The 13,915-nt window shown below is 39.6% G+C and overlaps 1 protein-coding gene across 18 annotated transcripts in view; it reads right to left on the reverse strand.

The window, feature by feature from the left end:
* The window catches only part of LOC140203921 (T cell receptor alpha chain MC.7.G5-like), a 109,583-nt gene that overhangs the window by 61,177 nt on the left and 34,491 nt on the right, over positions 1–13,915 (reverse strand). Inside the window, exon 1 of one of the 18 annotated variants that reach the window (XR_011887430.1) lies at positions 10,265–10,288. The exons of 9 other annotated variants lie outside the window; for them this stretch is intronic. Coding sequence is in view for 3 of the 9 variants with exons in the window: in XM_072270064.1 (XP_072126165.1) it covers positions 1,670–1,739 (70 nt within the window). In the remaining 6 variants the exon portion in view is untranslated. Of the gene's footprint in view, positions 1–192; positions 248–739; positions 825–1,447; positions 1,520–1,669; positions 1,755–4,250; positions 4,276–5,953; positions 6,042–7,628; positions 7,651–9,474; positions 9,494–10,264; positions 10,289–13,915 lie in introns of those variants that run through there. 8 more of the 18 variants (XR_011887447.1, XR_011887427.1, XR_011887428.1 and 5 more) reach the window with 8 other exon arrangements.

Here is a 13,915-nt window from a genome sequence, read left to right on the forward strand (position 1 = left end):
CATTCCGAGAGAAGTTTAATATAGTTATGTATTTTTCTACAAGCAACACATATGGAAAGCACTTCAGTTTACTCATTGTTTATGGTAAGATTGACAATGAGATTGAAAACACCTTTTGCTTTTAAAAATAAAATGTGTCGTACACAGCTTAAAAGATTATGCAAAAAACTGAGGAGATATTAAACCACTCACTAGGTTGAACTTTAAGCCTTGTTCCAGATCCAAATGTCAGCCTGCCAGTGTTATCATCCACACAGCATCATACCCTCAGACAAAAATCTATTGATTCAACTTTGTTTCTTCCAATGCACGCCAAGGGAAGATCCCTTTTTTTTCACGTGTTGGATGATTGCAGTGATATAATTCCTGCAGCCCATATTGATGCGAAATTATTTTCCAACTTCCTTCTCTTTCAGTTCTGCTCTCTGCTAATCACACGGTGGTCACCACCATTCAGCTGTCCTGTTCCTTCTAAACTATTCCACCTTCCGCTCCCCTGTTTACAGAATCCAAATACTTGTTTTCCCTTTATTTCACCACCAGTCCTGATGGAAATCCGACGTCCTGAACCATTAGCAAGACAATAGGAACTGGGCCCTTCGACCTTTCTTCCTGCTCTCCAATTTCCAAGATCATGACAGATATTGTTACTCGTCAGCTTCAGATCCCTTGATTCCACCTAGTATCCATGAATTCAAATACCACCCCACGCCGTTTTGAATGAAATTAATGCCCGAACCTTCACATTTCTCCGATCCGGTTAGAGAATTCCAAAGACTCACTTCCTCCAAACGAAGGAACTGCTGCATATCCCAGTCATACCCCTTATTGTGTATTGTGGCACATTGTTCTCGATTCCGCGCCCGAGAGAACATACACCCCGGTCCACCCCAGTGAGGTAGCGGCATGGAAGATGCCCTCTCAGTGTTCTAAACTACAGAGCATTTAGGCTAAGTCTATATATTTCTTCTCCCCCTTCCCTATCTGCATCTTAACACTTAGAACTGTCGTCTCTTCTTTCCATCTATTGAGCTAATTGAAAATCCAACTTGCCAGAACTTGCCTCACTTTTGTATATCTTTAAATGTTCCTTCATACAGGTCTTGCTCGAATTTCCCACAGGTATCTAGGCTATTTCTGACGTATATCTGCTTTATATCTCCTCCTCATGCAAAGAATGCTATAACGAATTGGATCTATCAGACGGTACCTCATTTAGATGCCTAATTTTGTTCTTCCTTAAAATCAGAGAGATCTTCTCAATATCTGCCTTTCCTTATGTCTATATAATTAGAGACATTCTTTATTAGATTATCATTCATCCAACTTGTTTATAAAGGAGGACTTCATCTAAAGATGACCTGGGAAACTATTTACTGTTTTAATTCTAACAATCTCACAATAGTTATGAACAGAGAACTCCAGAGTCTGGCATTGCCACACTTACCTGGTTGTACGGTGAGTTTGGTCCCAGATCCAAATATTATCTCGTTGCCAGCAAACGCACAGTGTTACACATCAGTACTGAAACCCCATTTGATCCTAAGCATGCAGACCATTTGCAAAACATGAGTTTTCAAAGATTTAAAGATAACAAACAGGAATTCAGATTTTCAAAGTAATATCCTAAAACACTAGTTTATTGGATGCAGGATATCATTGAACTTACTTGGTAAAACTGTCAGCTTACTCCCTGTACCAAATAAGAGTATCTGTCCATAGTCCACACAGTAAGCCATGCCATAACATAAACCCATTTTCAGTTAAGTTAACCCATTCTCACTAGTTAAGAATTCACCTATTTAACCAAAAAGACATGCTACTGCTGTTATAGCATTTTGTAGCAGAAAAGGAACTGATCTTCCACTTGCCGTGAATTCTGAACTGTCAAATCTTCAGTACAATTTTCGTGATCTGAAATTTTGATTCAGATTTTCTTTCACTCTGAATACAGGTTAGACCTGCTGAGATTTGTGATACTTTCTAAAACGATTGAAATATTCCAGTACACTTCGCTATTTGAGTCAGAGCACGAACAAAATTTTCATGGATCTAGTAGAACAGGAAATGCTGGAATCACTCAGTAGGCCCGGTAGCAAATGTGCAAAGAGAAACAGAGCAGATGGATCTGGTCTAAGAGCCTTCATAAGAAACATAAAGTGAGAAAATAAGTTACTTTAAGATGAGAGCATTTCTAAAAGGCGAGACCGGAATTGTCTAGGTGTTCCAAAGGTCTAATTTCCTGTCCCTGAATCGATGAGCATAATCGCCAGTTACTGGTCCAGTGACAAGAGTCATGTTTTAGTACACTAAATTGTTTGACAGCACACGTTATCTGAATTTTTTTTTTCAGAAGAGTAGATTTGGCTTATCATATTTCTGCAATTTCCTTACCAGAAGCCCATACCGGCCCTTAAAACAAACCTTTCATTCCCATTGCATTTATTTTCCTGTAATCCAAATTCTACTTCTAAGAATTCTTTAAAGCTACAAACATATCAAGTGTTAGGAAATGAACGGTTCTGCCATTGCCCTGAGTAGTCATAACCAAATGAATTCAGACTCCAGCTTATTAAATATAACAGGGAACTAAAGTACATAATGCATGGATATCGAGAAATTGAACTTCTATACACTTGTAGGAAATAGACTCAGGTTAAATGTTAATTAATACTTACTTAACAACACAGATAGCTTAGTCCCAGTTCCAAAGATAAGTTTGGTATTAGCTCCTGCATTCACACAGTACTATACTCCAAACCAAAAACTCTCATTAGGCCAGAATTAGTAGATAACCACACCTATTGGTTGCTAGATCTGAATGCTTGGAATCATTCAATGGAATTATCCACAGGACGCTCATTTTCAAAGGAATGCTGATCAACACTCATTAATTACTTTGAAAGAGATTTTTGTTTAAAAACCATACTCTGCTTAGTTATTATTAATTTTAAAGTGGCACATGATAGTGTAATCTTTGTTAGTGAACAAGCAATTGAACTTCTGCAACAATTATCCAAGGACTTGAATATGAAACTTAACCGTAGTGGTTAATGATTGATATTCAAGAAGGTCAATTTGAAATGGAAACGGCAAACTCGTCTCGGCAATGACGACCACGAAAGCGAATGGCTTGCCATAAGACTCCTTGGTGAATCTCTGGAAATCTCTGCATCAGAGAGCTGTGGCAACTAGATTACTGGGTGCAGTATGAGAAGATGGAATTGACTGTTTGAAGGAACTGGAAATGAAGCATATGGAGAAAGAGCTCAGAAGAGAAGATGATTGCTAAAGCAGATCACCCAAACACTGCTATAGGAAGAGGTTGGCATTAAATTGTAAAGGATGCAGAAAAGATTTGCATGGGTCCATTACAGGGACCAGAGATCCTGAGTTGTTAGGAAAGTGTGGACAAATTGAGCTTCATTTCTTGAAGCGCAGGAAGATTTGGGGTGACATATAGAAGCATATAAAACGACGAGTAGAATAGAAAAAGTGAACAATCATTTAGGGGAGTGTAATACTGGATAGTATAGGTTGAAGGTGAGAAGAAAAAGACATAAAGAGGACTTGAGAAGCAAATTTTACAAAACCGAATGATGGTGTGTTTATGGAAGGAGCTGCACAAGAAGTTATAAATATGTTTAAAAGGCATTTAAATAGAACGAACCCGTACATTTCCGGGAAATGACCAACATTCCGACCCTTTCTCCTCAAATAGTCTGACTATGGATTTGAAGTTTAAAGAACAAATGATTTTGTTTAAAAAAGTCTACTAATGATTTCATTTTAGAGGTCTACTGAAGGGGGGGGGGAGCAGAAAGAGGGGAGAGAGAGAGAGACAGAGAGAGAGAAAGAGGCACGGAGACAGAGACAGAGGGACAAAGAGAGAGAGAGAGGGAGGGAGGAGAGAGAGAGAGAGAGAGAGAGAGAGAGAGAGAGAGAGAGAGAGAGAGAGAGAGAGAGAGAGAGACAGAGTCAGAGACAGACAGACAGACAGACAGCGAGAATCCCTAACTACCATTTTGTAGTGATCAACATTAACTTATCTATGGAATAAATTATAATTTTGAAGAATGATTCAAGTTTCATTGAGACGATCTGTAAGCAATTCCCTCTCACTGTACGTAAACGCAGAAGGGCTTTGAAAGCGATCAGAGAAACAAAAGTTTATCTACGTTTCTGCTCAGTTCGTAAGATACACCTGACTCTCAATACATAAATATGATATCCCAAAAGCTCCTACTTACTAGGCGTGATACGGAGCCTCGTGCCAGATCCAAAGATGATGTCGTTACCAACGTTCACACAGCATGAAATCCTAGTACCAAAAACCTTTGCGGGTCAGACGTTACACTGCCAGCTCTGAATGCAAGACTACATTACAGGAGCTATGAATAACTGTCGAAAGTAGCCCAAAATCTTATTATTTCCAGTGATGTATAATAATGAAATGCATTTTATTCTTGATTAGCAAATTTGTTTCTGAATATATGCTTTGAGTTAACTCCTGGCCAAGCCATTTAGAAACATTAAATGACTACAAATTGTCTAAATTGTATGAATCTATTACATATTTAATTATTCCCAACTGTTAAATGTTAATTGACACCAGATTATTCTGTGTTAATGAAGCTCTGAGCCACAAAAGCGACACCACCTCTCCCCTCCCCCCCCCTCTCTCTCTCTCTCTTTGTCCTTCTGTCTCTGTCTCTCCGTATGTGTTTTGATTACTGAGAAACCTCAAAGAGTACAGTCTGAGGATAATTGGCACTTCTAACCTGTGAAGATTTTTCCTTATTATCAAACATTTTCTATCCCTTGACCCGTTCTTTATGCGTCTAGAGTTCGTACGTATTTCTACAAGGAAAAAATCGACATCCTCTATGAAAACTACGGTGGGATTTGCTTCTAAGTCTCCTGACTGAGTTGTAGACCATAACATCTCGAGTCGTCAATTCTCCCTGGCTAATGACTTCACATCTATGTCTCAGTCTCGGTATCCCTTCTGACAATGGGAGTGGTTACCTTTTCCTTTGCCTGCCATTAACTTGAATGAACATCTATCTCATGTCCTCCCTCGACTTGCCTTTTCTTATGGAAAAGAGTACTGTTGACGTTTATGGCCGGAAAGACGCCAGATTTACCCATTCTATCCCTCTACCCAAGGAAACACTTCCAACCTCTCTTCTAAGTCTAATTGTTTCGAAAGATTGGGGGCCAGAAATGGATACAGTGCTCCAGTTGTGGCCAAACCAGCATCCTAAGATAGTGCTGCATAATTTTCTGCCGGGTCCCCTGCATTTTCATCCGATGTTTTCTCACGCTATCCTGTTACCATCGGCATATACTCGATTTCCCTTTGATCCCCACCCTTTTATATTCCTCGTTATGTCACGTCGCCTCTTTGTGATCCAAATAAAAGCATATAATCGTTAGTCTGTCCTTGCTCACAGCCATAAAGAATTATCTCAAAGATCATCCAAATGAGTCAATTTATGTAAGTGATTATCTTGTAATCGTTCGCGATAATCGCATTAATCTAACATATCAATGGCCTCTTTCTGTTCTATTAGAAGTACAAAATAAGATTTACCGGGCTGTACAGTTAGACGTGTCCCAGTTCCAAAGGTTAACACGTTTGTGCTGTCATAAGCCACACAGTGCCCTATCCCCAAACACAAACCCCCCACTTCATTCTGACTATTCCTACATAATCAACTCATTGTAGTACTCAGCTAAAACAGCCAAAAGCGTAGATACCAAAACGCACAAACAAGGACTCGATGGGCCGAATGGCACAATTCTGTTACTATATCTTATGGTATTATTATAGCAGTATTGATCGCATGCTTATTTCATCTTCTGTTACATCATTACAATATACATGACAGCCATTTAATACAAATCCACACCCTTCACGATTAACCCTGGTAAATTGTCTGACACCTACTTGGTTTAACAGTGAGTTTAGTACCAGATCCAAATATGAGATTGTATCCACCAGCATTCGCCCACAGTGTGTGAGAGGTTGACAAAAACCACTTGTCAGAGGTAAGCAGCAAAGTACAAAGTCTTATAAATGGGCAACAGCCCTCAAAGGAATTTTTGGGATAGTCTCGCCATCAGTGCACGTCTATTTCGCATTGAATTAAAGAGGAATACCTTCACTCACAGGCAGATATATATTTTGAATTCTCTCCGCTGAAAGACTGTGGATGATGAAGCGCTAACCGCATCCACAACAGTGGAATTATAATTAAAGAAATCAAAAGAAAGATAGGAGGTTGATTTCATCGATTTAACAGACTGGAGGGGCTCAATGGGCTCTCCCTGCCTTTGTTCCTCAGGCTTTACTTCCCTATCGGACCACTATTAAAAGGAATATTGATGAAGGTTAACGGCACTGGCTTCCAGCTACATTTCGTTTGTTGTGTTTCCTAACCGAATCCTTTCCATAGTCGAAGGAGTTTGCTGTGTGGTTTGTTAAGAAGATTGCAGTTGTATCAGATCCATACAGTAATACAACATGCAAACAGACACTTCGGACCAGGATGTAGAAGCATTGGAAAGGGTACAGAGGAGATTTACCAGGATGCTGCCTGGTTTGGAGAGTATGCATTATGATCAGAGATTAAGGGAGCTAGGGCTTTACTCTTTGGAGAGAAGGAGGGTGAGAGGAGACATGATAGAAGTATATAAGATATTAAGAGGAATAGATAGAGTGGACAGCCGGCGCCTCTTCCCCAGGGCACCACTGCTCAATAAAAGAGGACATGGCTTTAAAGTAAGGGGCGTGAAGTTCAAGCGTGGATATTAGAGGAAGATTTTTTACTCAGAGAGTGGTTGGTGCGCGGAATGCACTGCCTGAGCCAGTGGTGGAGGCAGATACACTAGTGAAATTTAAGAGACTACTAGACAGGTATATGGAGGAATTTAAGGTGGGGGGTTATATGGGAGGCAGCGTTTAAGTGTCGGCACAACATTGTGGGCCGAAGGGCCTGTACTACGCTGTATTATTCTATGTTCTATGTTCATTTCTGTGCTTATTCGGTTTGCGTTTGATTTTTTTTTATCTATAATCGCCTCACCCCGAACTTTTCCCAACCAAGTAATTTTCCAACTGTTTTTTCACATACCATAATTGTGCCGCCTCTATCTCTTACTCTGGCAGCTTATTCCATATTCTAACCACCTGAACACATTCCCCTCAGCTCCCCTTTAATTCTTTCCCTTCTTCCTATAAGCCAACAGCTCTAAAGTCAGGTTCCATGACCCTGAGAGAAAGACTGGAGGTTTTTACCCTATGCATGTCCCCCATAGTGGTATTATTAGCTATAAATTTCTCACACAGTCTCTTTCATTCCAAGACAGAGAGAGTGAGTGAGAGAGAGTGAGAGAGAGAGAGAGAGAGAGAGAGACAGACAGACAGACAGACTCAAGTTTCTAGGAGATGATATGGATTACTTTGATCAACATTTTGAAGCAGTTCATTTCTGCTGTCCATGGAGGTAGAAGGACTTTAGAGAGAAATCATGTTGATACAAGTTGACACACTTTTCTGCTCAACTTCTGTGATACATCTGACTCCCAATTCATAAATACAATATGCTAAAACTCCTACTTACTAGGCATAACATGAAGCCTCGTGCCAGATCCAAAGATGATGTTGTTAGCAAGGTTCACACAGCATGAAATCCCAGTAACAAAACATTTGCTGGTCAGACGTTACGCTCCCATTTCTCAATGCAGGACTATATCACAAGAGCTGTATATGACTGTCCAAATTGCCTAAAATCTCATTATTTCCAGTGATGTATAATAATGCAATGTATTTTATTCCTTATTAGCAAATATGTTTCTGAATATATGTACTGAGCAAACTCCTGGTCAAGCCTCTTAGAAATATAAAATGAATGCAAAAGCTCTAAATTGTATGAATCGATGACACATTTAATTATTCCCAACTGTTAAATGTTAATTGACACCAGTTTATCCTGTGTTAAGAAAGATCTGATTCACAGCGGCGATTCTGCCTCGGCATGTTCTTTGATTATAGAGAAAGCTCAAACAGTACATTTTGGGGTTAATCGGCACTTTTAGCCTGTGAAGACCTTTTCTGTAAAATCAAAGTCAAATACTTTTCATCACCAGTCCCCTTCCTTATCTGTCTACATCCCTTCCACTCCGCCACACGTAGAAATCCACATTCCCTATGAAAACTACGGTGGAATGTGCTTCCAAATCCCCTTCACTAAGCTGTAGACCAAAGCTTCTCATTGAATAAATTCTTCCTGGCTAGTGATCTCATATCTGTGTCTCAATCTCGATGCTTCTGTCAGTTGGAGTGTTTTTTTCCCTTCATCTGCCTGCCATTAACTTCAATGGACAATTATCTCATGTACTCCCTCGCCTTGTCTTTTCAGAGTGGAAACACGCCAGATTTACCCATTCTATCTTTCGGCCTATGGACACACTTTCCAAGTCCCTTCTAATCCCAGTTGCTTTGAAAGTTTAGCTGCCAGAAATGGATACAATGCTCCAGTTGTGGCCAAACCAAAGTCCTACGAAAGTACTGCACAACGCTTCCTTACACTACCGAAGCCCTTATATACATTCCATCGCCAGATACATCGCTTCTTCATGTTCTAAATAAAATTACAGCACTCTTGTTTAGTCCTCGCTCTGAGCTATAAAGAATTACCCCAAAGATTCCAAATACGTTAATTCATGGACGTGATTATCTTGTAATCGTCTATGACAATCACATTAATCTAAGGCGATGTGTCAGCAGTCTCTTTCTGTGCTGTTAGAAGTACAAAATAAGACTTACTAGGCTGTACAGTTAGGCGTGTCCCAGTTCCAAAAGTTAAAATGTTGGTGTTGCCATAAGTCACACAGTGCCATATCCCCAAACACAAACCCCTCACTTCCTTCTGACCATTCCTGCATAATCAACTCATTGTAGCACTCAGATAAAACAGCAAAACGCGTAGAAGTAACAAAGACGAATTCTGTTTGCATATTTTATGGTCTTATTAATAAATATAGATGCTGGTATTGATCTCATGCTTATTTTATCTTCTGTAACATCATCGCAGCATACATGACAGCTATTTAAAACAGATCAAAACTCTTCACCAATAGCTCAGGTAATTTTTCTGTTACGTACTTGGTTGAACAGTGAGTTTGGTACCAGATCCAAATATGAGCTTGTATCCAGCATCATTCACCCACAGTGTGTGAGAGGTTGACAAAAAACATTGTCAGAGGTGAGCAACAAACTACAAAGTCCTATAAGTGGGCAGCACATGCAAAATGCTGGAGGAACTCAGTCGGCCAGGCAGCATCTATGGAAGAGAGTACAGGCGACGTTTCTGGCCGAAATCCAAATGAGCAACAACTCTCAAAATAATTTTCGGACAATCACACAACCAGTGGTTATCAATTTGGGATTGGATTCAAGAGAAATACCTCCTCTTCCAGAGTTATGTACTTTTGGAATTCTGTCCGCTGAACGGCTGTAGAGGCTGAATCTTTGATCATATTTATAAGCGTGGATTATATTTTAGAAAAAAATCTAGGGGTAGTGGGAAAGGTAGGAAGATGATTTCAACGATCTTATTAAATAGCAGAACAGATAATAAGGAACTTCGACAGAACACGTCTATGCCAACCACGATGTATATATTTTCATATCCTATTTGCATTCGCTTTTTGCTTTAACCAAACCCCACCCCCCAAACGTTTCCCAACCAAGTACCTGGCGAAGTGATCTTTAGACACCATAATTATGCTGCCTCTATCATTTCCTCTGACAGCCTATTCCATATAATGAGCCCCTAATCTTCCTTTCAAGGGTCCCTTTCCCCTTTTAACCAATGCCTTTGTGTTCAGACTCAATGACCCTGAGGGAAAGACTGGAACTATCTATCCCATTCATGACTGTAAAGGTTACTACATAGTCTGTTCCAGTCCAAAGAAGAGTCTAAGCCTGAGTCTAAGTCTAAATAAACAATCTCTATTTATTTAGAGATCGTTGTTCCTCAGTCGTTAAGTCGAGTCTCGGGGAGAACTCCAAACTCTGACGACCTAACTTCTACGCCACTGTGACGCCATTTTAACTGGAGTCAATAGTTCAAATCCAATTCAACCTTATAACTCAAGCTTCCAAACATTCAAATTTGCACACAGCAGTTTTGGTGAAACTTGCTGTAATTACTCCGGCATGACACAAACCAAATGCAAACTATTCCAAACTTACTCGGAATAACAGACAGCTTTGTTCCAGATCCAAATGTGAGGGTGTAACCATCATTCGCACAGTGGCAACATGGCGCTCAAAAACTCCTGGGCAACTGTATGAAATGCTATGTGTTTTGTAACAGAGATAATTTAAACCCTGCTTTTTCTCCACAAGCTCTACCCGCAATGTGGAACATTTTCAGAACTTTTTGCATCTATTACACAATTAGTGAAGGTTCCCTCAGCTCACTGTTCTTACTTGTTACAACATTTTACCATCTACTTCCTAAGGCTCGCAGGCACAGAACCAATTAACCTATTAATCCTCTTCACCTAATAATACATCAGGGAACAGCAGGAATCCCACTCCGTCATAAGGAGAAGTTATAAACTCCATAAAGACAGCACCAGAGGTCAGGATAGAACCCGGGACTCTGGAGCTGTGAAACAAGAGCTCTAGCAGCAGCACCATTCCAATTCTGATGACTAGACGTGATTCTGATGCATACTTATCAACGTTTCACTGTTGCATTCTTTCAGTACGCCATCAAATGCTGAAACAATAGAAATATAGCAACGGTGTAAACTCAATCTATTAACCAAAATTGTTTGCCTACCGCTGGGTTGAATTTCATGGGTTGCATTATGGTGGGTAAATCCACCATGTATCGACAAATTTAAAGTGTTTTCCTTGCATTCTATCTTTGGAATCTTTCATTGCATAGTCCCTAAGAAAATGATCGTCGTCATCTCTATAGAAACTCCCCAGTTATATCAATGGGGCTAATTATGTTTTCAGTTACCTTGCTGTACTGTAAAGACTACCGTAATCCTTATACGAGTGAAATTTGTCTCTGGGGTATTTATTGGCTGCGGAGATAGGGTTAGAGACGATGAATAGGAGAGAAACTCTTCTGTTTTAGTTTGGCACATGTTTCAAACTATGGGGGCTGTGGAGGTGAGGATATTCCTACTTATATTGGGAAAAGCTATAATTTGGAACATGTCCGTTGTAAGGCAGAGGAGACAGACTAAACTAAAAGATAGAAGAACACCACGGTAAATCTAATCTGCGGAACTGTGTGAATTCCAATGACCGCAAAAGCAATTCCCAATGCATAGAATTATGTAATTTTGTGCCGTGAACATTCTATAATGAAATGTGCCCATTTGCCATACGTAATTGGTTATACGATTAATATTGCCCTTTTTTCAAAACTCAATTTGTTAGTGATGATCTACTTCATCCTACCCGATAACACAAACCCCGGAAGCATTCTATCAACTATGTACAGCCTATGAAGATATCGTCCGGAGAAATGGTAGATACTATTGCCAAGGACCCATTTTCGGCTGTTTTGCTAATTAAGCTATCTGCTCTATAGGTTTATCCAACCTAACGTTATGGACATCAATGCTAAGTCGTATTTCATTCATTAGTTACATTTTACATAGCTTGAAAACTCAAATTATAATCGGAATAATCAATACTCACTTGGAATTACAGTGAGCTTGGTCCCAGCTGCAAATATAAGCCGAGAGCCAGATCCATCATATCCCACAGTGAGAAGCTAATGTACAAAAAACATCCCCTTTGCACCTGAGCGTCCATCATGATAAACGCTCTCCAACATTACATTCGGGGTGTTGATAAATAATACTGACTGCATTAATCACATTATTAAGAGAACACTGTTAAGTTTTCACTTTACCACTTTTTGTTTACTTCACTTTACTTCAAACAGTATGTCGTTGTTAATAACATTATGCAGAACAAAATTTAGTCTATCAATGGAGCTTAAACGACAAGTCTCTTATCAATCAGCACAGGGATTTCCTTAAGCCTTCGCAAGAGCTGGCTAATTATTTCCGATGCTAGCCTTTGGAAGCAAATTTTGTTCCAAGTCTTTCGCTCTTACTGAATTACAGGAAGACACAGTGTTATTAATGATATATTAATAAGACGCATTCAAGCTGTATTTTAGACTACTTTGCTCTGTGAAACATTAATATGAAATAATGTTTAAGCTTTATTATGGGAATATTGTCGTTTGTGTTATATCACCAAGAGACGTATTTTGCGCTATTGCATGAGAATTTTGTTTTGCATAATGTTATTAACAACGACATACTGTTTAAGCTGTGTTGTTGGAATGATATCCTTTCGTGGAGATTTCGTAAGAGGTCTTCGTTTAAGCTGCTTTGCTTTTTTTTGTTAGACATATTAATTAATGGGGAATTGTTTAATGCCCTTTGTGATTTTAATGACATAAGATCAGCAAGGTTCTCTTTCAAATTGAAGGAAATAGCAGAGAAAATAACAGTTACAAGAGCTCGACTCAATGTTGAGAAAGTGTTACCTCGACTTATGTAAAACCTTTCATGATAAAACAAACACATCAGACTGCTCTCGAAAAATTTGATTATTTTTCATGGAAAAATCCAGCAGGTCAGGCAGATACTGTGGAAATAGAAACTGGCCTACAATGTTGTCTTCAATTCCATTTACACGGGTGCTGCCTTTCCTGCTGAGCATCACCATTTATTTCTTAAAATTCGGACTGGGAAGAATCTGATGAACTCGTCAACATGCTGAACTACTTACTCGGTTCGATGATCAACCGAGTTCCACCTCCAAATATCAGTTGATCTGTTGCTCCTGTATACACACAGTGTCTAACCCCGCCACAAAAACTTGTTCAATGAATATTTACGTACTCATGATGACCTTCTGATGGGTAAACTATAGGGGCAACATTTTAACACAATTGTTTCTCAATTCTACTCTGTTCTGGCACTTCAATTCTTTTCTAAACCGTCATTATCTTTCAAACGATTCACCCTCGAATCCTTCCGTGAGGACACATTCCTCCTACAACATCTTACCCAGTGACGGGAACATTTCCAGACAATGCTAACTCAGTTTGCCACTGTCTACCTCTCAGCCAGGCAGCCTGTCAAAGTCCACTGACTCCCCATACTTACCTTTTGCCTTTGAATAACAGATTTCTTAAATTTCTGAAATTAGTTTAGGGATTTAGAGAGACAACAGCCAGCGTCCTAGGAAGATGATCTTTCACTGGTGCAGTAACGCAGGTAGCGAAGTTGCTGGAACGGAGACAAAGGATCAGTCTACCCTTGGGGTGCCTTATGTGTGGGGTTTGCTGTTTCTCCCTGTGATTGCCTGATTAACTGACGGCGATACTCTTTATCCCCACAGCCTTCGGAGAATTACCACCGCAAATTGCTCCCAGTTTGCAGGAAAGTGCAAGAAAGAAAGGAGAATAAAATAAAGTAGTAATGTAGGATTGATGTGAATGGTCTGCACGAACTCAGCAGGCTGAAGGATTGATTTTTGTGCTGCACCTCGTTAGAGCTCACTGATTCTATTTCGCCTGTGTTAAAAAAAAAATGTCTTTGACCTGAAACGTTGGCATCATGCCTCCCTCCAAAGCTACTGGTACACCTACTGAATTATTACATTTAATATTGCCAGTATATGGAACAGAGCTCAAGCTGAGTAATGCAGTTCATCCATATTCCCAGACGTTGGACTGATAAAAATTATTATGATGTTTATATTTGGTTTGAAATTATTTTTACGAAATTCTAAACAAGGAGCTCAACAGGATTAATAGATGGTTGCCAGTATAAGTCTCCACAAAATATA

This window comes from Mobula birostris, chromosome 10 (genome assembly GCF_030028105.1).
Source record: "Mobula birostris isolate sMobBir1 chromosome 10, sMobBir1.hap1, whole genome shotgun sequence".
Lineage (NCBI taxonomy): Eukaryota > Metazoa > Chordata > Chondrichthyes > Myliobatiformes > Myliobatidae > Mobula > Mobula birostris.